Here is a 27,934-nt window from a genome sequence, read left to right on the forward strand (position 1 = left end):
TTACGGTTTGAGCCTTGGTGACAAAACAAAGGAAATTTTAAGCCTAATGCAATGATAGTGCTTTGTTAAATTTGTTACCTTTGTATGATCGTATCAGAAGTAATTTTTTCTTCTGGTTGTATTGGCAAAAAACATTTTTATATTTTCGGGCGTTGATTTATGAAAAAAGAAGCGATTTCAAATTTGGTTCAAAATTATATTTTATTCATCAAATCGTGTTAAATTCGGTTTTCTACATAGGTAGTTCAATATTTACAGCTTTTAGCGCATCAACTACCCAAGTAGGATAATTTTTTTCGGGGTAGACATTAGCCATAAAACTAAGAACAAATTTGGGGAATGTACCATTTTTTACATTTTCTCTTATACTCTTCATCAAGTTCATTTGGTAGGCCACATTGTGCACTGATACCAAATGACAAGCGACAGTGTTCTTGGTCACTATGTGATGCAAATAAGCCCTAGTATATCGACGACAAGTCGAACATTGACAATTTTCGTCTATAGGTCTAAAGTCATTCTTGTATAAGCCATTCTTCAAATTCAGGGCACCACTAGGTACTAGGGCTGAACCAAATCGCGCTGTTCGGGTGGGAAAAACGCAATCAAACATATCGCAACCCAAAGCAGAGCAGACCACAAGGTCTACAGCAAAACCAACACCCATCAGGTACCGAGGCTTATCCCTTGTAAGGTGGTCGGTGCTTAAATGAACCATTTTCCAAAAATCCTCTTTACTTTCGCCCCCACTCAATCCACCTATTGCAAACCCGGCAACATCTCTTTTAATTAGTTCTGCAATACATTTTAAACGAAGGTTGGTATCCAAACCCCCTTGAACAATGGGAAAGATGTTTTGACTCTCTTTCCGGGTATGAGCTTCCATGGAACGGTCTAACCAACGAATGGTTCTGTAAACGGCTTCTTCAACCCTATCCAAATCAGTAACAGTACTGCTAACCACGTCATCTAATTGCATCATGACATCAGCCCCAATTGCGTTTTGTATCGAAATTGATTCTTCCGGGGTCAATAGTATCTCCTTGCCATCGTAGGGAGAGGTGAAACGTACCCCTTCTTCAGTCAGTTTTGACAATTTAATCAAGGAAACCATTTGGAAACCTCCACTGTCTGTTAACAGCGCATTCTTCCAGCCCATAAACTTGTGCAAACCACCGGCTTTCTTTAAAGTTTCTTTACCCGGTCTCATACCCAAATGATAAGTGTTCCCCAAAATCATACGACATCCCAATTCTTCGATTTGTTCCGGTAACAATCCTTTCAATGTTCCTTGGGTACCAACAGGCATAAAGACTGGAGTTTCTATTGTAGCGTGTGGCAGAGTTAAAACCGACGTTCTTGCTTTTGTCGTTTGACATTCCGCCAAAATTTTGAAACTAAGGGGATGTTTTATTGATGGTTTTAAAGCGGACATTTCAATAATTTAGAACGGTATTGAAGTATTGCGCAATAACTTATAAATTTGGCCACGGGAGAGAAGCCACGTGTTTTTGTAAAAGAGCAGCCTTGGCATTGTCGAATGATCGAATCTTGGCTCTAGCAGACAGAAAAATAGTACTGACATCTGCTGGATGTAACAGTTTTCGCAAATCGCAGCCGTTTTTCGCGTTTAGGCGGTTTATTTGACGCGGAATTTGCGGTAAAAGTTGTAAATATTAAGTTGAACGCGGTTAATTTGTAGCTAAGAAGAAATAAGAGTGATTCAAGGTGAATATATACAAACTTAACTACCATCTACGATCATATATTGATTCTTGACAATGATATGATGGCATATTCAATATTTGACAGATGTGTTCCTTGGATATGTTTCCTTCACCTCCGCTTAAAGATAGAATAACGATTTGTGAATTTGAAAGTTTACTTATTGATGGACCACCTGATTCCGATGTTAGGAAATTTACGGATAAAGCTGAACTTTATCCCAGGGTTTTTTTAACTGCTGATGCTCTCAGGCCTTACGCTTCCAGAGAAAGCGCTGAAAGTGCCTTTTTAAAACATGAGACATCCTTGTGGAAGAATTTACGACAAGCATGGTTATATCTATTATAGATTTTTACAATTTTAATGTAAAAATTATTGATGTAATAGCAATTTATCCACATGACAGGAGTGAACGAGGGATTTTGGGAGTTTTAAGTGAAGCTTCCTTGATGCCTGAACAAAATTACTGTAAATGTAACTCAAGATAATGAAGGGCCATCTTAAATAATTAGAAAACTTAATTACAGATACAGTAATACTAAAAACTACGGCTAAAACTATTCTTCCATTTTATAACTTTCTACAGTCACTTATGTTTACAATCTACCCTCATTTAAGCGTAAGATAGTTTGCACAAAGATCATAATAGCTAAAAGCTAAAATTGTTAATCATACATTAATTAGATGAACAGGGAAGATATGTTGTCAGAATTTACTCAGGCTCTCGATTGGCAAGTTAAATTATAAATATATTGAACCCTTTCCTCTCTAATCATAATTAGTTATTAATTATGTTATATAGGAAAGATGGTGTCATTCGAGCTTGTGCTTGGGATCCCATGACTATGAAATTCGCAGTTGCTTTTAAAGACGATTCAGTTAAAGTTTATAATTCTCCCAATAATATCACGCCTCTTTTAAAACATACTTTACAAAAGGACATAACTTCCATGGCTTGGAAGTACGTTCCCCCTTAATTACTTTATTCAAAAAGTTTTCCTTTTGAAGTTTTATAAATAGCGCCTTGAATTTTCTAGACCTTACTGCGCATCAATGTTAGCATTAGGTTGTCAACGTGGTGTTATTCTCTGGCAACTTGATCCAACATCCTTAGTCACCAGGTCACTCTGAAGGTTGTCAATTTTACCTTTGACCTTAAATTAAACCTAGTTTTAATCTTTCATTAGGCCATCGTCAACTTGTATGACCTTATTATCAAGAAATGGTCACTTGAATGTTAGTAGCGTTTCTTGGCACCCAAACGGAGATTTTTTAGTTTCAGCTTCACCTTGCGATACTTCTATGCTTGTACGATCGTTGTTCATTTTGTTCTTTAAAAAACTTATATTAATAACTGTAACAAATCTGAAATTTTCTAAAAAAAAAAAAAAGATTTGGGATGTGGCCAAAGAAGAATGTACTCCATTGCAACGTTATAATGGAGGGGGTGTTAGTTTCGTACGATGGTCACCTGACTGTTCTAGAATTTTCGCAGCCACCCCTTCTAATATTTTTCGCGTATGGGAGACGCATTCTTGGACTTGCGAAAAATGGACCAAGTTAATTTCACGTTGCCAATCCGCTTGTTGGAGCTCTGATGGAGCTCATTTACTTTTTGTTACCAAAGACGAATCGACTTTGTATCTTATTTCTTTCGGACCTTCCAGCCAAATTGAACCGTTTAACGTTGTTGGGTCGAAAAACGCCATACCAGTTGCTGATTTACGCGAAGTTACGTTTTCTATTGATTCCAGGGAATGTTATCGGTAAAAAAAGCAACTTGCACTTTGCTTATACGTATATCTGCAATTGATATAAATATCAATTTCAATTATTAGTGTTGGTGGTTGTGTTCAAAGTTTGGCTTGGGATAATACCGGCGAAAGGCTAGCTGTTTCATTCAAAAGTACTTTTACACTTAACATCGTTATTTAAATACCATATTATAATTAAATTAAGTACTTGTTTCAGATAATCCGTTAATTGCAGTTTTTCGAACCAGGATTACACCCTCATTTGAAATCAGTCCTTGGTATAATCGATGGTGTTGTGTAATTAAAGTTAATAGCTAATTAATTAATGCAATTGATAATTATTTTTAGTGGCTTTATAAGAGGGCCAGTTATGCAAATCCCTCAATTAATGGAGTTTCATCAGAAATTTTCGTCTGGTGCTTTACTCACAGTTGTTAGTTTTTTTGTAATGTACATTAATCTCAACTTGGTAATTTCTATGAAATAAATTGAATTTTTTTATCAACAGTGTTGGTCAAACGGAGTGATTACACACACGCCAATGTTATTCGTCCCTAGTAATCTTTCGTCTATTCCTAATTCGAGTCCACCCAGAATTGTACCGCCTCGATTTACCTCTGAACATAATTTGAGTTTGGGATCGAACCATATACTGTTTTCGACACCCACCTCAAATATACAGTGAAATTCTTCAGTTTTTTGTAATATTGTTTGAAATAAAGCTTTTTTTGTCACTTTCTTTGTACCATTTTTCTTGTGAAACAAAACAATTACGCGCCTTAAAACACGTGGTTTCGTGTTAATGTTAAAACTTGAAACTTGAAAATTCAACATTTTTTATTTTGGCATTAAAACTTTAAAAACAATAACCATATTATGGTTTTAACAAAATCTTTGGCAGTATTGCGTATAATTAACTTTAATTTATATTAATTTTTGGCTAGATTAGGCCTAACTTCCTATACTTTATCCGAAAAAGGCACAAAATGGACGCTTATTTCTTGCTTCTTTTGATTTTATATATTTTTTTGCGAATGGTTGTGAATATAAGTTTATTATTTAACTTTCATAAGTTTGACACTGAAGTGGGTCATAGATTCTTGTAAAGTGACGCCTGATGAGGCGCTCTCAATGACTTATCACAGACTAAATAAGGAGATAGATTAGAAATAGAAATACGCCTGTCGTTCGGAAACTATTTTCTTTTTCAGGACGTCTATATGCGTTATTATAAATTTTAGAAAGTGTCGTATTTATGAAAAGAGTTATGGAAGACAGCAGGAAGCGAATTTTAAAATATAGTTTGATTCTTATAGGAACTTTTTGTCCCTTATTTCTTTGATAGATAAATACAAATATCTGGCGACAATTCCTCCAACAAAAGACGCGATCCAAAAGACAAATATGTGTCCCAAGTTTGACATTCCTTCGCAACCGAATTTTAAACCAGCCGCTAAGATTGGATTGAAGAAACCACCGGTCGACGTTGCAGCTATCGAGAAATGTTGATAATAATGTAAGTTCAACTATTTTTTATTATTATGGGTCTTAAATATTACCTGACAAGACCAGTATGACGGTTGTGATAGCGTTAATTGGGTTAGCTACACGGTCGCTAAAGTAGGAAGAATTTAAAGCCACAAATCGACTGATGAATGAAATTACCCCTTCGACCCAAGCTCCTTTCAAAATTGACACCTGAAATTGAAATTTTCCAAATCTTTTTATTTTTTTATCGATAAGTTTAACCCATATCGTTTAATTGGGGACATGTCCTGATTGTTTTAACCACGAGTAATAAATGCCGTTGGGAGGGAATGATTTTAATACCATAGCTACCTTGATGCAACAGTAGTATCTAGGTAGCTATGATCATACAATTCCTTGGGAGTTCGTTGCAACAACGCTTGCTAATTGTTTAATTAATGAGTAGAGGCCAAGTAGACCTATATCATCCTTAATTAATTAAGGAATACAGTCGTATATATTTAATTGATATAATATTAACGTCCTAAATATGGTCAAACTTTATACCACCCCGTTGTTCAATAATTACCCCGATAGAGCCGTCACATCCGTTCCTCAGGTACCTCAAATGATGTGGCATAGTTCCCTGAGACCATATATACCTCGTGTACCTACGACAATCAATAATCGTTTTCGAGTATTTGAACCAATTAAATGTCACTATAAGAACTTTAAAAGTACTTACGTGTAAGCGTATTTCGCGGCCAGTAACTCTCCAATTAGTTTGCAAGTCGAAGTTATCCAACTGTAATTACTGTCGAGTAAATGCCCCTCCAAGAAATCGCTGGGACACGCGTCCGCACCGCACCAACATTTCCCCCAGAAAAAGCACAACAAAAACAAAACCAAACCGTAGGCCCATGAACCGTGAAGTTCGTAGACAATATCTAGATAATTATGGTCGTCAAGTACTTGCGTGAGTTAGATTCGCGGTAATTCCTTACCTAATTCGGCACAGTCCGTAATCAGCTCTACAGTGGCTATGAATTCCAAGATAATTGCGGCAAGTCCTCGAGGAAGAGGCAAGACAGTTGTTATCCTTCTCAATATTTGAAATAGGACCGTATTGAAAAACAGAACCCCATATGGTACCAGGGCCCTGATGGGTTCAAACTCCATGTCGGTTTCGGCCCCCATATCCACGCCACGAACCCTCTAGGGTCCTCCTTTTAAGAAAACGCTATTCGTCTTCGATAATACCACTGAAGAAAGATAACAGATATTGCGTAAACCGTATGCGCGTCTCAAGGTTTCTTAGATAACATTTGTAAGAAAAGATTATAATTGTAAAATACCACGATAGTTTACGTACCTGTTAACGAAGTTTTCCCCTTCGCTTGATCTTGGTGCTGGTTGGAATCCTTCGGGACTGGAGTTGTTGGTTTCTGAGTTCCAAGATCAAAAACGGGATCAGGATGAGCTAGGGCTATTTCTATCATCTTCATCCTCGGATGGGCCTCTTTTCTCTCTTCGTTCCGTTTATTTTTAGTTATCTTTTTTATTCGTGGACAAAATTTTGGGCAACTTGCCCGGAATAGTCAAAGGGGAAATCTTTTTCATCGAGCCAAATGAAAGTGAGGAAGGCCAGGAACCTTGGCTCTCATAGTAGTGAAGAGACATTATGGTAGTCTATCCGGAGACATCGGGTTTTGTCATTTTTACTTGTACAGTAAAGGATTGGATAACTTAGAGGATGGGGAGGACTTTGATATTGTTATCAAATTAAACTGTTTCAATTGGTTCTTCGACGTGGAATCAATGACACTTTTAGTAACTAAATATTCACTTTTTATTTTTTTCTCGAGAAAGTGTGGTTTAAAGAATACAAATTAAAACACGTTAATCATGGCGACGATGCAATTACCGAAATTAGAGTAATTAAGTCAAATAAGAGCTTCGGATTTTTTTTTTGAGCGTAGATTTGAGTTCTTTTTGTATCATCGCGTCGCGTTTTAGTTTCTATTATATAAACTCTAGGGGTAAAAATAAAATAATAAATTTGACGAGCGAAATGGACGAGTTATAAAGAGCGAACGCGATCGGTAGAAAAGAAATATTTACAAATTGTTTTCTTTCTACTTGTAATTAAAGATTGTGTCCTATTATTATAGCGACACCATTAACGGCTCTTCTTTTATCATTCCATTTCGACGCGCGATCTGAAATATTTTAATCAATAATAACTGTGTTTAGTAAATATCGGTATTTTTATGATGTAATGACGCGAGAAGTCCTCCGAAAATCTGATATTAATTTATTCAGTTAGGTACTTAATTGTTTAATATGAACGGACTTTATTTTGCTGAAGGTATTGATTTTAAAAAAAAGAGCGTACGCATTGTTCCGGCAGCGCGAATTCTATTTTAATCGAGTCCTATTATCTCAATATTGTTGCGTTTTGGCTTTCTTATTTCGACACGGCTGTTGGTCTGTTCCTGCTAAGTGGGTTGGGACGCGCTCGGTTGTTGCTGAAGAGTGGTGCGCGAGTTCTCGTACGGAAGAGTGGATTCCTGCGAGGAGCTTCCGTGGTAGAGGAAGCGGCCGCTTCCGTGGGCTCGGATTCGTCCTTAACCTCTTGATCGGCTTCATCATCTTCGGGAACTTCGGAAGTAGCTTGGGTCGAGCTCTGACTTCCGCTCTCTGTCGTGGCGGCTTTAGAGTCTTCTTCTGGTGCGGCGGAAGAGCTGACCGCGGTTTCCTTATCCTCTTCTTCTTCAACCTTCTCCTCAATTACGGGCTTGTTTCTCGAGAAGGGAGACGGACGTCTACCGGGGAGTCGTCCAGTTGGGGGACGCGTGCGTCCAAAGAGGCTAGACGTTCTGGGAGATACTCCTCCGGGTCTTGGTCTTGGGGTACCTCGAGAAGAGTACTTTTCCGGCGTGGCTGTTGTGGTAGTGGTAGTTGAGGTACGAGAAGCTCCTGATCTGGATGGGGTAAATCTTCGACCCGAAGCGCCGAACCTTCTGGCTGCTGCGGTGGTAGATTCTTCGGGTTCTGGGGTGGTGGAGCTTGTCTTGGTATCTTCCTCATCTTCATCTTCTTCGTCCTTGGGTGCGGTGGTTGTAGTACGTCCTCTGGGACTAATTAGAAAAATATAGTTATAGTTTTGGATGAACTCGTCTTGGGGATTATTTAGATACTTACCGGGTTGGCCTGATGCGAGTACTCTCTCCAAAACCTGGTCTTCGGCCCCTGGGACGAGGGGTTCTTCTGGTCGAACTAGCAGATGCTTCGGTGGTCGTGGAACTAGTAGCTGGGCGTCTGCTTGGTGAGATTCTATTGGAATTTCCTCTGAAACGGCTCCTGTTTCCGTATCCTGGTCTTCGGCTAGTTGCGGTGGTTGTCGTTGGTTCTTCGGTGGTGCTGGCTTCGGTTGTTGTTGTGGTTTCCGGTTCAGGTGTTTCGGCTTTCTTGACTTCGGTCTTCTTGGCATCACCGACGTCATTGGCTTCCTCAGCTGGTTTTTCCAACGAAGCTTCCGACGTTTCTTCGAGAATCGAGGGTGTGGTGCTAGAAATTTCGGTCAACGGGGCCTTGGTTTCGACGGAAACTACGGTATTGGCGTGGGTTTCGGGGGTGACGGCGTTGGTAACTGCCGTTGTAGTTTTGCGAAGGTCGCCGTGTTTTATGATTGGAGCTCTGGGAATCTCGCTGTTTCCATAACGGTAAACGTTTGGAACTGGAGATTGTTGAGGTCCTTCTGACACGGAAACGGAGACAGAAACCGCGGTAGCCGATCTGGGTGGGGAGGCGGTGGTCAAGTAATCGTTGTGACCGGGCAATACGTTGTGGACGGATCCACTTTGGTGAGAAGCTGCGGCTGAAGCTGGTCGACTTTGAAGGCTGTTTGGAACCCCGTTGGCCACGACGTTGCTTCTTCCTGTGGTCTTATTGGCGTTATCGTACTGTTCCAAATTAGGGATGTCGTCAAAGTTTAGCGTCAAGTTGTTCTTTTTATTTTCGTCATCGTAGTAATAGTAGTAATAGATGACGTATTCATCGTCCTTCTTCTTGTTACTGGCATCCTTGTCCTTCGCGACGGCTCCCTTGTCGAATTGGATCTCGGAAGCGGGCGCCTTTTGAATGGCTTGAGCCGGAGCTTGCCCCGAAACTACCTTACCCTGTCTAGCGGCGTCCGACGTGAAGGACGTCGAGAAGGAAACAGGTTGGGCGTTGGAATTTGAATTAGACGAAGGTTGCTGAACTCTTTGGGGAGAACCACCCGACGAAGGAACCGAAGGTTGTTGGGGAGGCGAAACGTACTGTCTTTGTTGACCTCCAACGTAGATAACCTGCGGATGGATTAAAGTTAGAGGTTAGAAAGTCACGTACGGACTACATTTTGAAGGGATTACCAACCTGTTGGTTATTGTTGTGTTGGGATTGTGGGAGCGACTGAGAGTGGGAAGGTTGTGATGGTTTGAATTGAGGCGCTAGGGGTGGTTGGTACTGAGGAAAGTTCCTAACTTGAGGTTGTTGCTGCGGTGGTTGAGATGGCTGCAAGACGTTGGGTTGCGAATGACCAAAACTACCTTGATTGAAGTCTGGTTGAATGTGTGGTATCAACGGAGGCCTTCCGGGTTAGGGACAACAATATGTCTCAGTTACGTTCTTACAGGGGGGGATTAACGATCTAATAACGTTTTACCTGTAAGGTTGCGCTTGAGGCGATAATGGAGGGCTGTATCCTCCGTGATTTTGAGGTTGAATTGGAACGGAGTAAGGACTGGGGGTGGCCGGAGAATGGTTTTGATTTTGAAGGGCTCGAACGTAGACGCTGTAGTTATCGGGAAATTGCGTATGACCCCCCTGGGGCGCCGTTAATACCAGCTGAAAAAGGAACGCCAACACCCAGAGCTGGTTTTGCCAGCCGAACCTAAACGATATAAATTAGAGAATTATATAGACAAGTAAAATATTATTTTAACCCTTAAGAGTCCAAAACCTCAAAACCTATATACATAGATAAACGAGGTGCGCATTCGAGACCAAATTTTTTAACTTTATCCAAATCAATCAATCGTCTTTCCAACGCGGCCTACATTTTAAACACTTCTATAGCCACTATTCTTTTTAGTAAACACTGCTAAGACTACCTCAGACCGTCGGAGAAAAGATTAAAATGCCTGCGAATTAATTTTTGTCGGCTAGACATGACTTTATTTTTCCGAGTAAAAGAAAACTTCCCGATGAACTACTAGGCTTTACATACTATTGTAACGCGTTCACTCGACTCTAATTTGCGAATCCACATAGTTTGCGTCACTCGTCATTGTTCTGATGTCTTTCTAACTGTAATTTCATTGATTGGTAGCAACGCGAGGTCAGGTGCTTGCACCAAGTTTAAAATTCGTCATAGTCTAGCTCTTTCTACAAATCTGCCTATAGATGCGTTGAGAAAATGACTACGCGGTGATTCCTAGTAACTGTATGCATTCCTGCATTTAATATTAATTAAGAAAACATTTCAAACAAAACAACGTAAATTCCCACGTATTTTCAACATCAAAACGTGTCTATTGTTTAAAATTAAAAACCCTCTTAACTTGGATTTAAAAAAATAAAACTCAAATTTTTTTTCTTTTTAATATTTAATATATTCTGGTTTTAAATTCCATTTTAAAACCCTTTCTGTTACAAACACACAGAAACCTAAATTAATCGGTTGGTTCCGCAGCTGGATTTAGGAATTAGATTTAGTGTTACACGTCGGCAGGCACGTTTAAAGGAAGTTTGCAATACCGATAGAGTTTAGTAGATTCCGTTTGGTTTAGCAGGAAAAAGGGATAAATTGAATATACGATGAAAAGTTGCCAAAGACAATTAGCAACCTTATAAAATGCCCCTGGAATTTTTTTTTGATACTAGAAATTAAAAAATCCCAAAACGACATAGGCGTTACCAATATCGAAAGTTAATGCTACATTTTTTTCCCTTAAAATTACTTCCCAGTTTTTTTTTGTTAATTCAAATAAAGGGAAGACGACAGTGACACGAATTTTAAATTGAATTTTTAAACAATTAAATAAAAATTAAAGCGAGATTAAATCAACCTTAACTTTGATCTCGACTAAAATTATATCCCTTTATTATCAAAATTTACATTAAATTAACCTGTTTTTACGTAACTTTTATATTCAACTTAACGTTTCTTACACTGTTTAATTTTAATTTTATGAACTATCTATAGGCCCTATTTTCACTTCATACTTGATTTTAAGCAAGTTCAATATGCATCTATACCCATGTTGTTGTTTACTATATAATACCTATCATTTTCCCTAACACCAATCGAGAAATTACTAAATTTACATAATTGTTTGCGGCAATATCTTCATCTATTTATTTACATTTTAAAAGAAAAAGATTTAAGAAGAAATATAGTAACTAGCCTGGTTTCAAATTTATTTTTTAAAGGCATCGAAAACTAGGCCTAATTAACAACTTTAGTTTAAAATTTAAATTTTGCCTAAAAATTTCACAGTACTATCGTAGTGTTATGTGCTATTTTCACTTTCCCTTTTTGCTAGACCCTGTATTAGTTGTGGTTGTATTTAAAAATTTGCTGGAAGACATGAGTTTTAAGAGGAAGCTATTTTACTATTGACGTCTGCACTCACAGTCTTTTAGCCCCTAGGGTCTAAATGCTGCGGTAATATTAATAATTGTCGCTTTACATTAAACCTGGGAGCGAATTCTATCAAGTATGCGTGCGTTTCCCAAACGGGTTTATAACGTTGCTCGGCGCGCAATTACGGAAGTTTTCTTTTTTCTTCTATACATCACTGACCTACTTTTATAAATTTCTGTTTCTTCGAAATATCTATCAACTTGGCTTTTAGAGAGTTTTCGGTATTAATAAATACCTCAATGTAAAAACCCAGTAACATAATTTATGTATGTGTATAAAGGTCCTGACTGCCTTATTGTCTGATAATTATCAATCAGCCCGAACTGCATGCTTTACTTGGGACTTTTCTTCAATAGCTGAAACTTTGATGGGACATTTTCATATTAAGTTAGGGAGGAGTACTGGCTAAGAAATATCCGCTTAGATCGTTGAGAATGACGGTATTGCTGAAAGCTGTAACGAATAACGTGGACCACTTATATATATGATTAATAACGTGGACCACTTATATATATGATTAATAAAGTGGACCACTTATATATATGATTAATAACGTGGACCACTTATATATATGATTAATAACGTGGACCACTTATATATATGATTAATAACGTGGACCACTTATATATATGATTAATAACGTGGACCACTTATATATATGATTAATAACGTGGACCACTTATATATATGATTAATAACGTGGACCACTTATATATATGGTTAATAACTTGGACCACTTATATATATGGTTAATAACTTGAAACACTGATATTTATGGTAAATAACTTGAAACACTGATATATATGGTTAATAAATTAAACCACTGATATATATGGTTAATAAATTAAACCACTGATATATATGGTTAATAAATTGAACCACTAATATTAAATATATGGTTAATAACTCGAACCACTAATATTAAATATATGGTTAATAACTTGAACCACTAATATTAAATATATGGTTTTGGATTTGAATATATGCCGATATCTTTGAAGGTACTGTTAGGTTAGGTAAGACAAGTTTAAAGTTACGTAGTTGTTGAATTAAATACGCCATAATTTTCCATTTAAGAAAGTAGTTAAGTTTTTTAATTTTATTTCTGGAAGACTAGCCAAAACTCGTTTCTAAGACCAGCCCTATCTATATAAAAGTGGAACTGGTTTTTAAATTCAATCGACCACATTCTTTTTTAAAAATCCTTCGAAGGACATTCGTTTTACCAGGAACTTCTTAATAATAATAATATGTTATAATTTCGATTGACTTTTCTTTTTTCGCTATCGGGTAGGAAAAATTAAATTCTAACGAAATTCCTGACTGACTGACTTACTGACTGAAGAATGATCTAGTCACGTTTTTGAAACGCTAGTTTTTGGCATCTAAACCGATAACGGTATTGAGAGAAAGGGAGTTGCATTTTAAAGAAAACCGTTAACTCATGATTGCTATCGCGGAGTGTACCCCTCGAGCACCGGTTGTTTTTATAAGTCAGACTGGAATCTTTTAAGAGTTCCAGACAAGACTCTCGTGTATTCCCTTTGCTTTCTAATTGATATGGAGACATTGAGGGGTAAATCACTTCCAATTAAAATTGGCGTGGCATTCTTTTGTTTGGACATGAAGAGTTATTTTAGCTATTATTATCATCAAAACGATAATTCAATAGCAATTTAATCACGTTTTTAAACAGGACGTTTCTGATAAGTCTGGCTAGCATAAATTAAGGGGGATGCGAGGGGGTAGACGCTTTGGATCTCTGTGTAAACCTGAGTTCAAAAGAGTTCAGCTTTTACGTGCATTGAGTTCAAAGCCTTCGGAACTCAGAGTTCAGCTTTGACAGTACATAGAGTTCAAGACATATTGTACACCTGAGTTCTCAAGTGTCTACCTCCTTAGGGGGGATGTTCTTGGGGTGCACGACTTCGATTTTGAGTCGTAAATGTAACTTCTATCTCCATTTTGGCGTCCTGGTAACTGTTTTCGAGTTATGATTTGACTTGTGTTTTGGGTATGACCCCTTAATTAAATTAGAAATCATTGTCTAAATCAGTTTTTTAATTAAATTTAAGGGGTCATCCGCAAAATACTCTGGTCAATCATACCTCGAAAACAGTGGCCCGGATAGAAGTTATTACATTTTCGATTCGAAATCGTGCACCCAAAGAACATCTCCCTTAATTTATGCCAGGCTTATCAGAAGCATCCATTTCACCTATTATCGTCATAAAAACCATAATTCAATAGCAATATATTGCTTCACGTTTTGCGCTCTATAACTTTATTTGTTTGGGAGCATAAAATTAATTACTAGCGACGATTACCTTACTTTTAAAATTCGTTATTCGTCATATAATCCGGAATTTATAGAAATTTCTGGTACAACGTTTTTTCCGGGATATTCGCAAGTAAAAGAGAGAGAACCTCATTTCGTTCGAGCGCTCCTAATTACGTATGCGGCCGAATTTAAAAGATTCCCTTACTAATGATTTGTCGCTATCTTTTATTCTTCGTCGTTCATTCGAGGACGCATTCGAGAAGTTTCTTTGTCAGAGCTATATATGCCTATACCTAGCCTCTTAATGTTATTCATTCATAGCGTAAAATTGTGATCTAGGTATAGCTATTTAACTTCCGATTAAACCGTGCACGCGATCATTTGGATTCGCTCGAATTAATTTTACACACCACGTCTCGTACGTAACTCAAGCGTGCCATTATTTTTAAACTCATTTTGTTTTATTCGGGTACATTCCGGCCCCTGGACAAGCGAGGCAAGGACGCGCGTCATGGGAATGCGATTTTTATTTTTGTAAATTTTTCTTTTCAAGACGTTGTTGATTTGTGCAGAAACATTTACTGATGTGTTTATCACGTGGTAGAAGCTCGGAAAGCTGACAAATATGACTTTAGAAATATCGAATTTATTTGAAACGTTATCACGTGCAGCTCGAAGATCGTGTTTATCACGTGGTAGAAGCTCAGGAAGCCCAAATTTTCCTTTTAAGTGTATTGGAATATTTCAATAGGGAGCTAACAACTGGCTAGGGGGAAGAGATAGTCTGACGTCACGCAGCCCCTCTCTGGTTGGAATTTTTACTGTTTCCAACCGTTAGGGGTGATGAAACTCCAGTAAGAGATAGAAGGGTGTGACGTTTCAGTGTCAGAACTGTTAGCTCCCTATAGTGCGTATTTGAAAGTGTATGACATCATGGGGGTATAATAACCGAAATATCTAGGCCTAATATTTTATTGAATGTTTTTGTTTTTGGTCTCATGTTGTTATTTCTTAGTAAAAACCCATGCATAGACGATTCCTAAGGGCGTAGATATATTTTAACCTAGCCCGTGTACAATTGACCCAATTAAGAAATACATTTAATAATAGTGTATATAGGAATTCGTTAAAATAATTTCAAATTAAGAGATAAAATAAATAAATTATTATATCGTTTTTTGTAATAAAAATGAATTTTTTATTTTAGATTGCGTTAGTTCAAGCCATGTGGAACTTTATTTGGCGACGAGGTTCTTATAAATCGTAAGTAAGTTTTAACGTACTAATATTTCTCTAATACCACTCGACTCGAGTTGGGTGACCACCCTTGATCAATAACACTCGGCGTGTCCATACAATATTTGTTTCGAAACGTATTGACGTAATTACAATGTGTCGACTCAAAATTGGTATCAATATTTTACAAGCCAAACCCCTTAATAATATTTTGATATTATGAAGTCGTATTTACCAAGCAGCTTGGAAAATGTTTTTAATTGAGGTCAGAAAAAACCCGAGATCGACGTATTTGAAAGGTTTTTTTTTTTCTTAAAACCTCCTAGAAATAAACCTAAGTAAAGTGTATGTATGTATCTATGTACCCTTTCGGTTCACGAAACGTGTTAGAATTAGAAAATGAAAAAAAATTCACTCTTCTGGAAAATGGGTCGCGAATATAAACTTCGATATGTCGAACGAACGAACGAACTAACACCGGTTTCGGAAACTAGTGTTGAATTTTAAAAGATATAAGTTTGTTTACAGTGTTTTAGAAGTTTGTTGTGTCAATGGAACACGATTGTTTACGAGTTTTAGGTTAAGGAAAGTTTTGAGTTCGAAATTGAATTTGCATTGTTTTAGAGTCGGATACGTGATGCTAATTTAGTTTAATGATATTCGTATCTATTAGGGTCATCTTAATTAGTAGTAGCTAACCGCGGAAGCTGCGGATCCTGGTTTTTTAAGTTTAGTCATATATTAACAATGCCGAAGAGTAGACAGTTGTGTTGACAATACAGAAAAACGTGTAAGAAAACGTTTAGCGCTCTATATCTTGAGAATTTCTCGGAATTTAGCAGTTAATTTATGAAAATTTCAAGCAAAATTTCGTGAAAGTTTTTGGGATAATTGGGACGAGGGAAATCACCTCTGAAAGTTATAAACTTTCCAATGAAAACCTTAATCGCAATTGCATCCATCATAAGGCAACGAATAAACAGAAAACCCTTTTAAAAACCTAGAAAACTAAATTGGAAACAGGATCTTGCTATTAAATTTGTTTGCGCGAGGTAAAATCGTACATTTTTTTTCCAATTTTCATTTCCAAAGTAGGTTTAACTCGTACAATAAAAGTTCTTGCGAAATTTAATCTTAACGAAGGGCAGAACACTTTGACTTATACACTCTCTAATCTCGCGTTCTGAATGAATTTAGCCCACAACAATTAACGTAACGAATGAATCACAATTCACATGAAGTCAAACAAGGGATGTATAGGGGAGTTCCCTTTCGTTTGAAAAACTTTCTAGGCTAACTTTCTTTACAAGTTTTCTCGAATTGTTTAGCCTTTAAACCTTGAGGGTGTCATAGTGTTTTACGCTCCCACATATATATCGTTGGCGTACAGCGCAGGGCGTATATTTTAGACTCATTCTCGACGCGACACCCTTAAAACCCTAATTAAGGCTTTCCATTTTTATTTTTTTTTTGTCTTTATACTTTCGGTTCTGTCGGTCTTGGAATTTTACTTCTCGTTTTTTTTTTTGTACCTGGCGGCGTTTTAACTTGAAGTGAGGTTTTTATTCTTTATTGGAAAGTGTGTCAAGCGAAGAACGAGTGCGTTCTAATCTCTCTCTCTCTCTTTCTCTCTCGCTCCCTCTTTCCCTCTCTCTCTCTCTTTCTCTCTCGCTCCCTCTTTCCCTCTCTCTCTCTCTCTTTCTCTCTCTCTTCTGGCTGCATCCCATTTTTGCGCCCCGACTTCTAAGAGAAATTAATTACGAAGAGAAAATTTGATAATGATTGTGTTTTTCGGCTTTTCCGTTCGCGAACTTTCTTTCTTTCCTTCGTTTACGTAGCCTTAGGTTGGTTTGTTTTATATATATATATATATATGTATTTTTATGAGGGGAAATGAAAGGGGTGATTATTGCGTAATTGATGATAAAGAACAAAATGGGTTTCCCTTCAGAAATATCCTGGAAAGAATAGCTTCTTTTTGTGGCTTATCTCTATATGGGAATCGAACGGAAATGGAGTCTATTGGGAGTGTTGTGATTGTGTATTTGTATCGAGGTTTCGATTAGTTCGGTGAGGAAATTTGCTCTCTATGAGTCTATGGGAAATTTGTTATTTGGGTCCCTCTATGAGTCTATGGGAAATTTGTTATTTTGATCACTTCTATGGGAAATTTGGTTATTTTGATCACTTCTATGGGAAATTTTGTTATTTCGATCACTTCTATTGGAAATTTTGTTATTTCGATCACTTCTATGGGAAATTTTGTTATTTCGATCATTTCTATGGGAAATTTTGTTAATTTCGATCACTTCTATGGGAAATTTTGTTAATTTCGATCACTTCTATGGGAAATTTTGTTAATTTCGATCACTTCTATGGGAAATTTTGTTAATTTCGATCACTTCTATGGGAAATTTTGTTAATTTCGATCACTTCTATGGGAAATTTTGTTAATTTAATCACTTCTATGGGAAAATTGCCTAAATGCAATCACTTCTATGGGAAAATTGCCTAAATGCAATCACTTCTATGGGAAAATAGCTTGACTTAAATCACTCCTATGGGAAAATCGCTCAAATTGAGTCACTACTCCTTGGGAAAACTGCTTAAATTCAACCACTCCTATGAGAAAATGGCTTAAATTAAACCACCAATCAGATAAAATTTATTTATTAAATCCCTTACATGAAAAATAACAAATATTCTCGAATTGGTATTAATAAATAAATAAATAAATACGTTATCGTTATAAAAACTTGTCCCAAAAATTAATTAGACAGTCTACCTTCTTTCCAAAATGGAAAGAATATTATTGATTCGTTTCTTAAGACCTTGATAAAAATAATTTACTTTAAATCTTTTTCTGTCTCTCCCTACATCGTCGTCTTATTTCTTTCAAAGTCGCGATGAAAATTTGAGATAATCTACAGACATTTAATGCCGTTCATTAATTCTACCCAGTACTAGGCTAACTCTAGATATACTATATCCAAGTTTACGGGAAAGGAAAATCAAGAGAGAAACTAATATATAATACGTAACCTTGATTCGCGATCTTGTTTGTACCATACGACGATTATATACCCCATATTCGAGAACGAAGACAGTAGGGTATGTAATTTTAAAAAAAGAAATACATTTTAAAAGGAAACCACCCCTTTTTACAAGCGCGTGTGCAAATTTTCATATTCCAGTTTTTCAAAAGGGTACGAGGAATTCCGCCTAGATAACTAAGTTTATATCTATATAGAAAGGTAAAACAGAGAACTAGCTTAACTATTTGGGTCGCGTTTCGTTTCAAATTTCTCCTTACCTCTCTCTCTCGCTCTCTCTTGACCTTTGTTCGCGTTTTTTTTTGTACCCATATCTAACCATTATTGACCTTTTCTTACGGTCGTATCGTTAGTGACGTATATATCCCCTTTTTTTTCTTGAGACGTTTTTCGTTTAGGTAAGGGAAACTGGGCCGTCCAAGAAATGAGAGAATATACTGTGTATATATATATATATGCTCTTTGTTTGTTACGCGCCTCTTTTGTTCGGTAGTATTTTTTTTGTTTCTTATAGTGGAGCAAAGGAGATTAGTGTCAACTTTTTGCCCCCCCCTCTTTCTCAATCCCGCATTTTTTCTGCGTTTTATGCTAAATTTAACAACCCTTAAATTAAGTGTAGTTGTTCTAATAGATATCATGAATATAATGTGTAGAAATTGAGACGAAACTCGGATGTAGAGGTTTTTTGCTAATGATTCTAAACTGAGAGTATCCTCGTTTTTCGTTTTGTATGTCTATGCAGACTTTATCTATGCTAATTTATTGACTGGAATCAATGGGTAATTTTTATCTTGTGAAAGGATTGAGTTTATTGACCCCCGTCTTGCAAGAAATCAGAAAACGTCTCCTTTTCATTTTAGTTTAACTTTGGAAATTTGCAGTATATAGTGTTGTCAGGCATTTTGCGAGTAAATTTAGTTAAATGCAGAGTTAAACTGAACTGGTAACCTTTCTGTTGACGTTTAAATTTTAATTTGGCAAACATTGGACTAATAAAGAACTATAACTCCCTTTAGTTAAAATATTCAAGTTCACCAGAACATCAATATATCGTTCATAAAAATTTAAGATAATTTATATGAATTTTATAATGCGTAATTGACAATTGAAATTTATCGACCTTACGCTTTGAAATTGAAATAAATCCTTCTAAGAACTTTCAGAACTGTTAATAAAAAGCTACAGACTTCAGTTTTAAATAATGATAACTCTAGAAACCCTTTAGTAATTCCGAATACACACCCAAAAAAAAGTAAACTTGATTTTGTTTACAAGAATGTTTGGTTCGAGGTCTATAAACTCTTAAATTATCCGAAATAGATTCCTCCTTCGCACGTTATGCACCAACGATTATTAACATTAAAGTCTGGGGTTTTTTTTTTTTTTTTCAACATTCCCATGCTTCCAAATATCTTATTTTCTTTTAATAAAAACGAAAATTTTCGCATGAAATATCGAAATACGCAAATTTGACGTAGTTTATTCATTCCGGTTTTTTCTCAAACTTATTCAGGGATAATCTGAAAACGTTAAGGCGTTGTTGTAGTTCTCGGTTTCAAGGACCTCGTAATTTATTTTTCTGGAACGAACACTTGCGCTAAATTTTTGTTACGTATGGTGTTCTCTCTCTCTCTTTTTAGGGATATCATGCTGTGAGAACATCCTTTCTTAAACCCTAAATAAAAAAGAAGTTGATCCTGTCGTATACATTCGACTCTACTCGACCCCGAGTTTCTTTCAGGATCATAAAACGCCCCAAATATTTTTTTGTCCATACCTCGTTTTCCTTCGTTCACTTTTATTAAAAGATTGAATGAACTACTTAAGTTAAACTTCTCCTCGGTATTAATTTCTAGGATTTTAGAACAATCTTGAAAATTTTGCCATTAACCGCTCCGCTCTTAACCAGTTTTAGCCGGTATTTATTTTTTACTTTTAATTAATAAATTATTACACTTTAATCGGGATAGGCGAAACCTTCGATATTATAATAAGGAACAAGGCGACTTTAATCGAGGTTCTATCATGATTTTTAGTTGTTAATGAGGTACGACACTTGTACATATTGGAAATAATGAATGATATGTCATCTGTCACGTGTCAGGCTAATTTACCATAGTTCGTATAAACACTGATTTAATCATAATTAACGTCGTTAACGCCCAAAAAAATATATTATTTGTCATGAAAATTTTTTTTTTTACTTCCAAAATGTCATTTCCTCTTATTTAAAACCTCGTTTTTCGAGCCCTTAGGATTATTTTTCTTACCCCCAATTTTTGCAAAGAACTAAGCATGGCTTCTAACAACGTACGCTCAAATAATAATAATAAAATTAAAAAAAAATTATATATATTCGGAATTTCCGAATTATTTTTCCGTTTTGTTAAATAACGGAAATTCGCGTTTACAAAAATCCGTTCGCACGTGCAAAAAATTTTTTTTTATTCAAAACCGCAACTTCCTTCCGAAATAAAGCTTATATTTAATTTTATTTTAAACGAAAAATTACTTAATTATAATTAAGTTAAATGGGTATATTTAACTTGTTCTTTGAGTTAATTAATTTCAACCGCATCCTCTGATAAAGGAAGTAAAGAAATAATTAATTTTTATGTTCTCAGGCTATTCTTATCTTATTTAAAACAAAGACTTTCGCTTTCTTTTTCTTGTGTGTGTGGTTTTGTTTGTTATCAACGCTCTTTATGAAAGGGCGTTATATACAGTACACTTTGTGTTTATAATCAAAAGCTTATATTTCCTTGAAGGTTTATGAATTAACTATGAATTTTTATTCAGACATTGGGTGTATATTTATATCCACCTACAATAGTCATTGTTTAAAATAATATTTAATTTTAGAGTGTTTGTTTAATTGTTTTAGATATTTCTAAATAAATAAATTCACAATAGCTTGAAATTCAGAGGGAAAACCCTTTCTACAGGCGCCTATGGGAGTTTAATGATATTTTAAAGCCCCTATCTAGTAGCTTTCCCGTGAAATATTGGTGTGTAGCAGTGGAAATCGTTTGCAGGGGCTAATATAGTTAAAAATGTTTTTTTTTTTTTTTTAAATATATTTTCAAATATTCTCCTAGAGACTTACTGACCATAAAAATACACCTACATTTATTTTTATAAATCAATTCAACCAGTTTTAACACAGTATACCTCTACTACAAAACCCCGCAACTATTTATTATATAAAAATAAATATAATTTAAGAAAAAACTAGTCAGTCTTGTTTCGACTTTCGAGATCGTAATGATGTGTTTCTTTTCTTTCTTTTTAAATTTTTTTTTAAGGCGACCAGTTTCGCCCGTTACTCCGGATCGTGAAACAGAAATAAATTTCATTTTCTTATAGGCCTAGGCCTAAATCTCGCGTCTAAAAGGGTTATTTCGTGATTATACAGGGTGTTCCAAAGAGGGAGGGTGATTGGACCGCGATGTAGAGTTTGGTTCTATGAATAATTTTGAGTTGAAAATTTATAACTTCTATGAAATTAATAATTAAATACCATAAAGGTCACCCTAAATAAGTTACGATTGAAGTGGTTTACCGAGTGACCCCTTAAAATTAAGTATGGTACTTAAAGATAATGATATAATTTAATTATAATTAACGGGTTATCTGTTGTAAAACACTAGATAGTCGCAACCTATAAACTGTGGTCCGTAATACAGTTAAAATATTTTAGAAGTTACATTTTCGGCTCAAAATTGGATACCCTAGTTTTACTTAAAAAATAATATTCACATAATAATAATAATTGCGAATAACACTAATTGCCGTCTGGGACTAACTTAATTATTTCTCTATAATTGCATAGATGTCTTTATCAATTTTATTGTCTTTTCGACTCAATGGGTCAGTCTGTGTCTATGTTTAGGAAGGAACTTTTGTAAAATTTTCACCGGTGGATGTTCTAGTTAGCTCGTAGGGGAAATTAAATAAAAATAATATTTTCCCTGTTACTTTAATTAAAGAGTTGTGATCTTATCGTCGTATTTTATACGATTTGAAGTAAAAAAAAATTTATATTGAAGTCACGTTCAATTATGGCTTCTATCCGGCGCGCGTTATTTTCACTTGAAATATATAGTTTTTATCAGGAGTACATCAGTATTTTTATGGGCTAAATCCTGTTTCTAATAGTTTTCCACATTTTGAAAATAATGTAATTTATCTTTAAAATTGTTTCTGCATGTTTATTCGCTGTCTTGCAATGGATGCAATTGTGATAAAGGGTTTATTTAGAAAATTTATATAGCTTTCACGGGTAATTTCCCCTATCTTTTAATTGATTTCCGTCCCAATTATCCCAAAATTTTCATAAATTAACTGCTAAATTCCGAGAAAATGCCCTAAATTTTAAGTGATTTCATGCAAATTTCGCGAGAAGGGTGATTCCCAAACTTTTAATTGATATCCGTTCTAATTGCCTCAAAATTCACGAGATTTCGCATAATTTTTATGAATTGATTAAAAATTTCCAAGAAATTCCACCCGATTTCACTTGATTCCATGCAAATTTCGCGAGATTTCCCTATCAACCAGACTTAAGATCTTCCATAAATTATAATAAAATAATATTTCAGGAGATTATAGACTTTCCAAATTAATTTTAAAAATAAAATAAAAAAAACGATTATAATTAAATATCACTTATAATTAATTTGGATAAAGTTGAAAAAAAATTAAATCCGAAAAACAATCTAATTCAAAAATTAAACTTACCCTAACATCTTGGTGTTGTTTTTTGTTTCTCAAAAATTCAAATCCTTAATTAAAAAAATATATAAATATATATCAAAATTATAATAATCCAATCAGTTTGCACATAAATATAGTCAGTTGTTTTCAAATCGGATCAAATATACGCTACGTGTTAAATCCGAGACTGATATTATTTGTAAGTGGCGCACCGAAAGTAATACGCGCGCGATTGGTACCAAAGCGCGTTCTGAAATGAAATCCCTAGGGAGGCCAACTCGCACCAAACCAAACCAGAATTCTTCGAGGACTTCTTTTTCTACTGGTAATTTTCTCAGTCGATCTTTTTTTTTATTTCGTTAAGTTCTCTCCCTTTTCCTACATTATTTTTCCTCCTACGATTTTGTTGGTTTTATTTTTTTATTTTACAGTTTTAACTATCGAGTCTCGATCGAACCAGGTTTACCGGTGGTCGATTTTTGACAAAATGGCGGACCAGATCGAGCCGACACTGTTATATAGGGTGCATCGCAATGACCTCGATTTTGGACGAATTTTTAACTTTTTCTTTTTCTTAAAAAAAATGAAGAAGCGAATGCGGGATGGGATTTTATATCTTCACAGTGGTTCTTAGTTTAAAGGAGTATTATCCTATAGTAGTTAAAAAAAAGTTATAATAATTTAATTTTGAGGGTAGTATACATATAGATATGATTAAATGCATGCTTATATAGGAAACACCAAAAATTCAAGGGACTATTAAGGGATGTACTGTACAGTGTGTTATGTATGAATGGGCGGGGTCTATATCAAGCTTGTCTTCCGTCAAATAGAGCTCTACTGGGCATGCGTGAAGTTCGTAGTGTTATCAATAGAGAGCTTTCGGTTGGAGGAGGAGCTGAGTCTCGTGACATAATTTACGCTGCCATATTGGTGGGTTTAAAGCAAGAATGAAGCTGAGACCACCCAATATGGCTACCATGAACAGCGGTAACACTTGGGAGGGTGTGACGTACTACTATCCCATCTGAAAGCTCTCTATAGGCGTGAATCTATCCGCCGTCGAGTTGTTCCACGCTTTTAGGAGAATCACGTGACATTACTCAACCCAATCACTTTTTTCAGGAAATAGTAACACTGCTACTTAAAAATATAGTTCTTGACACGCCCCTAACATAACACGTTATGGTTGTGTATGCCTTTAAATACAACAATTAGTAACCCTTAACGAAAGTTCAATGATGTTGTCCCACCTCCTAACCCTTAAACTGCGTCGACGCTGCATGCAGTTATCACATTCGTTCTATGTTTAATCAACTTATTTCACCCTCTCTTGAGAAAGAACCCAATCGCATTTTACGCGATTGATTTTCGTTTTTGACACGCTTGGTTGGCATCGCTTGAATCAGATTTTCGATGGATTCTATTATGGCTTTAGGGCCCCAACTTCTTCGCCCAAAAGATCCTCCTTCGCGGCCGTTTCTCTGATTTATACATTGAGGAAATGTGGAACTCTCGTTTTTCTGGGCCCCTGAATATCTAGAATGAATGTTTTATTTCTTTCTTTTTTATGTTGAAATTCATGTCTGTCTCACTTTGGGAGGGTTTTTATTTAGAGTTTAGCGTTGGTGTTGCGTGTGAGTTGGTCCTAAACAACTTACTGACATTCGCTTTCCTCGAAAAAGTCATTTTTAACCGCGGCAACCTACGATTTAAGGATGTATCGAAGGGTTGTGTTGATTTTGGAGATTTGTTTTTAATCCTTTGGAAACCCACGATAATTGGATGGATCTCTATGGGCTACGGATTTCTTAAGAAGTTGAAATCAAACGGCTACGGTTTCTAACACTAATTAACCTAAGGCGCCAAGAGTTGAGCTTAGCAAAAGCTTCAGTTGACATCGTTGTCTAATTCACCGTATTCACGATGCGTGTGACAAGGCTTAACACGCCATTTTTAACTGGCAAATCTGCTTCTGAGAATGAGGCGTCGTCCGCTTCAGAGTCGAACCGTTTCAATATTTTTAACTCTGAAGCGGATGACACGTCATTTTGATGCGAATTTGTCAGTTAAAATTGAAAAAATGGCGTCTTAAGCCTCGGCACATGCATCGGGAATAAGGCAGATTGAAAGTGAAATTTCTGAAGACTTACGAAATCAAAACATTTCGTTATACTGAAAACTTTCTCAATTGAACTTTTGAACTCTCCCTCTATCTTCCTAGGGCACGGTTCTTCAATGAAAAAGTTTGATCTTGCTAGTTTCTGTTAATAAATATCTCTATAACTAAATCATCCTGTGTACCTTCCCCCCTGTTTCTTTGTAGTTACTGCTAATCACTTTTAAATATATATATACATTTTCTTCTTCCACTTGGTGTTCTGCGCAATTTGCGGGCCAAATTTTTGACACAGTTTCCGAGCGTTCACTTTGCCCGAGGCAATTCTGTCTTTTCTCCATATAATAAAAAGCGAGTAAAGATACCCGAGTTTCTCTCTTCTGAAAAACGAGAAATCTTTTAACTTTTGCCCAGTTTGTTGGAAGTTTAGGCACTGACGTTTTCACTGTATCAAGAAGTGATATCTAGTTTATTAGGGAGAATATATAAGATGCCTAAGTATTCGCGCGCCATAGTCCCAGTTCCCCTTTCAAAATACAAGGGGGGACGTAAAAAGAGGCCGGGCTATTTCGCCTCTCCTCAGTCGGAAAATACGACTGTAATTTTCTTCATTCGCGTCAAGCTGAGGGAGGTTTCAAGAACCAACGAGATGCTGGTTGTAATTTAGAGGCGGGGATTAATTAACTCCGGACCTACGTTTGAAGTGGAGATAAAGCTGGAAATGTGGCGCGAATTTATAACTTCCCCCTAATAAACTAGATATCACTTCTTGGCTGTGTATTGCTGGTTCTCCGATAGAAGTTAAGTTTTGTTCGTCGCCTTAGGGAACTTTTCAACGACGTTTACCTGATTATAGACCGTATAAATGAATTATAAACTTAATATTTATCGTAGAAATCCTCGGATTTTATTATTTATCAGGGAGGACGACTTTAATACGCACCAGAGATTAAAGTATATAGGGCTGTTTTAATTTTAATATCGGTCATTGCCGAATATATTCAAACATGATTCCTTCGTGTGTGTTTTGAGAAAAAGTGTATTTAGTTTTATGGTTTAACTTGGCTCATTCATTCTTCAGACGTCCTTCCTGGAGATGAAATTAAAATTAAGTCCTCGCCCCTCAGAAAAATAATTTATTGTGACTCCGAGCTTAGTAGAAATAAAATTAAGTCTAGAAGAAAGTTATGGTTGGAGAATTAACTTGAAATGTGCAGTGTGGAAAAGATATTAAAAGTGCTTGCTATTTTTCCAATAATTGGCGATTTTGTATTATCTGTAATAATAATTGGTAACTACTGATAAAATGGGCAAAAAAATGTTAGGGAGTTTGAAGAATTTCAACAAATTACAGAGGTGTTGATTAAAGTTACTAAAATATCTGGTCGGTCACTCCGCAATTAATGTTTTACATTAAAAATATGCTTTAAAAATGCGATTTAAACTAAATTGTTTACTTATAATAACACTCTTTATATTTAGAACAATAATTGGGCCTAAAAACAGTAGGAAAAATAGTAGAAAAAGGTCAGGGAAAACCCTGGAAAAGTCAGGGAATTTGTATATGAAAATTTCTCTTGCACGCTGTACAATGAAAATATTATTAATACGCGTGCTGCTTTTGAGACCCGGTCTTTTTAAACTTTCGTTGTTTTTTCTCTTTCTTTATCTCCTTTGTTTCAATTGCATGCCGGGAACGAGTTTAGTTCTTTGTTTCAATCTTTCGCTAAAGTTCTTTTCAAGTCACAAAATACTTAAAATATTCCACCGCGCTGCGAAAGAAAAATCTGAAGAAAATATATAGGTTGAGAATGAGGCTGGTGGTCTCATTTTCATGTTTATTCAAAACGATTTTTAATTCCATTCGTTGGAAGTTTCTACATCAGGATTTTTGTTTAATTAGATGCGAAAATTGGTAGATTTATTGATTAAAATTCATCCTTTTTTCTTAAAGTATCTCCGCTTATGAATTCCAATAAAGCTCATTGACATCTGTTTAAAGATCCCATCAATTGACTGACTAGCTCCCAAATTTGAAATCGCAATTCTCTAGACAAATTATCTTTTATTTTTAGTTTTGCTATGGAGTGTCGGGACTCATGGGTTTTATTTTTTTATAAGAGATTCGAGGGAGTTCTCAAACAATTACCAAATACTTAATTGGGACTTTTTTTAAACAGTTAATTCAAAATTAAGCTGACTTTAAAGAATTGATCCCATACCTGCATGGGACGTCAGAGATTCAGGTAAGTCCTTGCAGGGTTCATCTAAACCTGGAAAGCTCAGGGAAATAAATAGTTGACAAAAATTCAGGGAAAACTCAGGGAAATTAAAATGTTGACAAAAATTCAGGGAAAACTCAGGGAAATTAAAATGTTTTAGTAAAATTAAGGGAAAACTCAAGGAAATTAAATTTTTTAGTAGAATTCAGGGAAAACTCAGGGAAATTAAATAAAATTAGTAAAATTTAGGGAAAAATCGGGGAAATTAAAAAACAATTAGTAAAATTCAGGGAAATTTAAAAAAATTAGTAAAATTCAGGGAAAACTCAGGGAAATTAAAATTTTTTTGTAAAATTCAGGGAAAACTCAGGGAAATAAAAAAAAATTAATAAAATTAAGGCAAAACTCAGGGAAATTAAAAAATTAGTCAAGTTCAGAGAAATTTAAAAAAATTTAGCAAAATTCAGGGATGGGGCTTGAAAAGGAAAAAAAATAACTTGGAAAAAAAAATTTAACTTTGAAAATTTTGTGATTTTAATATGCATAAATTCCATTAATGAAAAGCAAAAAATCACTATTATCAAAGCGTATCCCGTATCGATGTCACAATTTCCGGATGATTTCATTCGTTGTTTTTTTTTCAGGTGTCGATATTTTTTTTTCTTTCATC

At 35.6% G+C, this 27,934-nt stretch overlaps 4 protein-coding genes and 1 long non-coding RNA gene across 6 annotated transcripts; 1 reads left to right on the forward strand and 4 right to left on the reverse strand.

Moving 5' to 3' along the window:
* Positions 1-182: 182 nt before the first annotated feature.
* On the reverse strand, positions 183-1,543 carry Tgt (tRNA-guanine transglycosylase). Its single transcript, XM_089843034.1, has one exon. The coding sequence runs from the start codon at positions 1,433-1,435 to the stop codon at positions 233-235; it is 1,203 nt and encodes a 400-aa protein (XP_089699160.1). The 5' UTR covers positions 1,436-1,543; the 3' UTR covers positions 183-232.
* A 6-nt stretch (positions 1,544-1,549) lies between these two features.
* LOC149661515 (aladin-like) lies at positions 1,550-4,213 on the forward strand. 2 transcript variants are annotated; one of them, XM_089843032.1, is made up of 13 exons: positions 1,550-1,728; positions 1,813-2,057; positions 2,132-2,199; positions 2,253-2,344; positions 2,410-2,456; positions 2,528-2,686; positions 2,763-2,846; positions 2,913-3,033; positions 3,118-3,491; positions 3,564-3,631; positions 3,697-3,757; positions 3,828-3,912; positions 3,988-4,213. In XM_089843032.1, the coding sequence occupies exons 2-13, from the start codon at positions 1,813-1,815 to the stop codon at positions 4,162-4,164; spliced, it is 1,581 nt and encodes a 526-aa protein (XP_089699158.1). In that variant the 5' UTR covers positions 1,550-1,728; the 3' UTR covers positions 4,165-4,213. The 2 variants fall into 2 exon arrangements, with proteins under 2 accessions (XP_089699158.1, XP_089699159.1); XM_089843033.1 differs by having other exon boundaries at positions 1,553-1,728; positions 2,132-2,193.
* A 576-nt stretch (positions 4,214-4,789) lies between these two features.
* On the reverse strand, positions 4,790-6,237 carry AQP (aquaporin). The gene is made up of 5 exons (XM_089843788.1): positions 5,951-6,237; positions 5,692-5,893; positions 5,536-5,617; positions 5,039-5,177; positions 4,790-4,971 (listed from the first exon to the last, which is right to left on the reverse strand). The coding sequence occupies exons 1-5, from the start codon at positions 6,141-6,143 to the stop codon at positions 4,790-4,792; spliced, it is 798 nt and encodes a 265-aa protein (XP_089699914.1). The 5' UTR covers positions 6,144-6,237.
* A 540-nt stretch (positions 6,238-6,777) lies between these two features.
* LOC149661517 (uncharacterized) lies at positions 6,778-23,160 on the reverse strand. Its single transcript, XM_089843041.1, has 5 exons — positions 22,948-23,160; positions 9,655-9,882; positions 9,366-9,579; positions 8,151-9,298; positions 6,778-8,086 (listed from the first exon to the last, which is right to left on the reverse strand). Exons 1-5 carry the CDS (start codon positions 22,953-22,955, stop codon positions 7,414-7,416), a joined length of 2,271 nt encoding a protein of 756 aa, XP_089699167.1. The 5' UTR covers positions 22,956-23,160; the 3' UTR covers positions 6,778-7,413.
* Positions 23,161-24,660: 1,500 nt separating this feature from the next.
* On the reverse strand, positions 24,661-25,346 carry LOC149661518 (uncharacterized). Its single transcript, XR_016368919.1, has 3 exons — positions 25,282-25,346; positions 25,077-25,187; positions 24,661-24,780 (listed from the first exon to the last, which is right to left on the reverse strand). It is a non-coding gene; the product is annotated as an uncharacterized LOC149661518 (long non-coding RNA).
* Positions 25,347-27,934: the final 2,588 nt, after the last annotated feature.

The sequence above is a fragment of the Phalangium opilio genome, unplaced genomic scaffold (genome assembly GCF_054372755.1).
Source record: "Phalangium opilio isolate 3A_F unplaced genomic scaffold, DU_Popi_V2 ptg000070l_1, whole genome shotgun sequence".
Taxonomy (NCBI): Eukaryota; Metazoa; Arthropoda; class Arachnida; order Opiliones; family Phalangiidae; genus Phalangium; species Phalangium opilio.

Coding starts and splice junctions, on each gene's coding strand:
- LOC149661515 (XM_089843032.1), top strand. CDS start 1,813: ATGTGTTCCTTGGATATGTTTCCTTCACCTCCGCTTAAAGATAGAATA. Junction 2,200..2,252: donor TGAACAAAATTACTGTAAAT/GTAACTCAAGAT, acceptor ACTTAATTACAG/ATACAGTAATACTAAAAACT. Junction 3,034..3,117: donor CTTGCGATACTTCTATGCTT/GTACGATCGTTG, acceptor AAAAAAAAAAAG/ATTTGGGATGTGGCCAAAGA.
- AQP (XM_089843788.1), bottom strand. CDS start 6,143: ATGGGGGCCGAAACCGACATGGAGTTTGAACCCATCAGGGCCCTGGTA. Junction 5,894..5,950: donor TACGGACTGTGCCGAATTAG/GTAAGGAATTAC, acceptor ATAATTATCTAG/ATATTGTCTACGAACTTCAC. Junction 5,178..5,535: donor GATGTGACGGCTCTATCGGG/GTAATTATTGAA, acceptor TTTCAATTTCAG/GTGTCAATTTTGAAAGGAGC.
- Tgt (XM_089843034.1), bottom strand. CDS start 1,435: ATGTCCGCTTTAAAACCATCAATAAAACATCCCCTTAGTTTCAAAATT.
- LOC149661517 (XM_089843041.1), bottom strand. Junction 9,580..9,654: donor CCTCAAGCGCAACCTTACAG/GTAAAACGTTAT, acceptor CTAACCCGGAAG/GCCTCCGTTGATACCACACA. Junction 8,087..8,150: donor ACTCGCATCAGGCCAACCCG/GTAAGTATCTAA, acceptor TTTTCTAATTAG/TCCCAGAGGACGTACTACAA.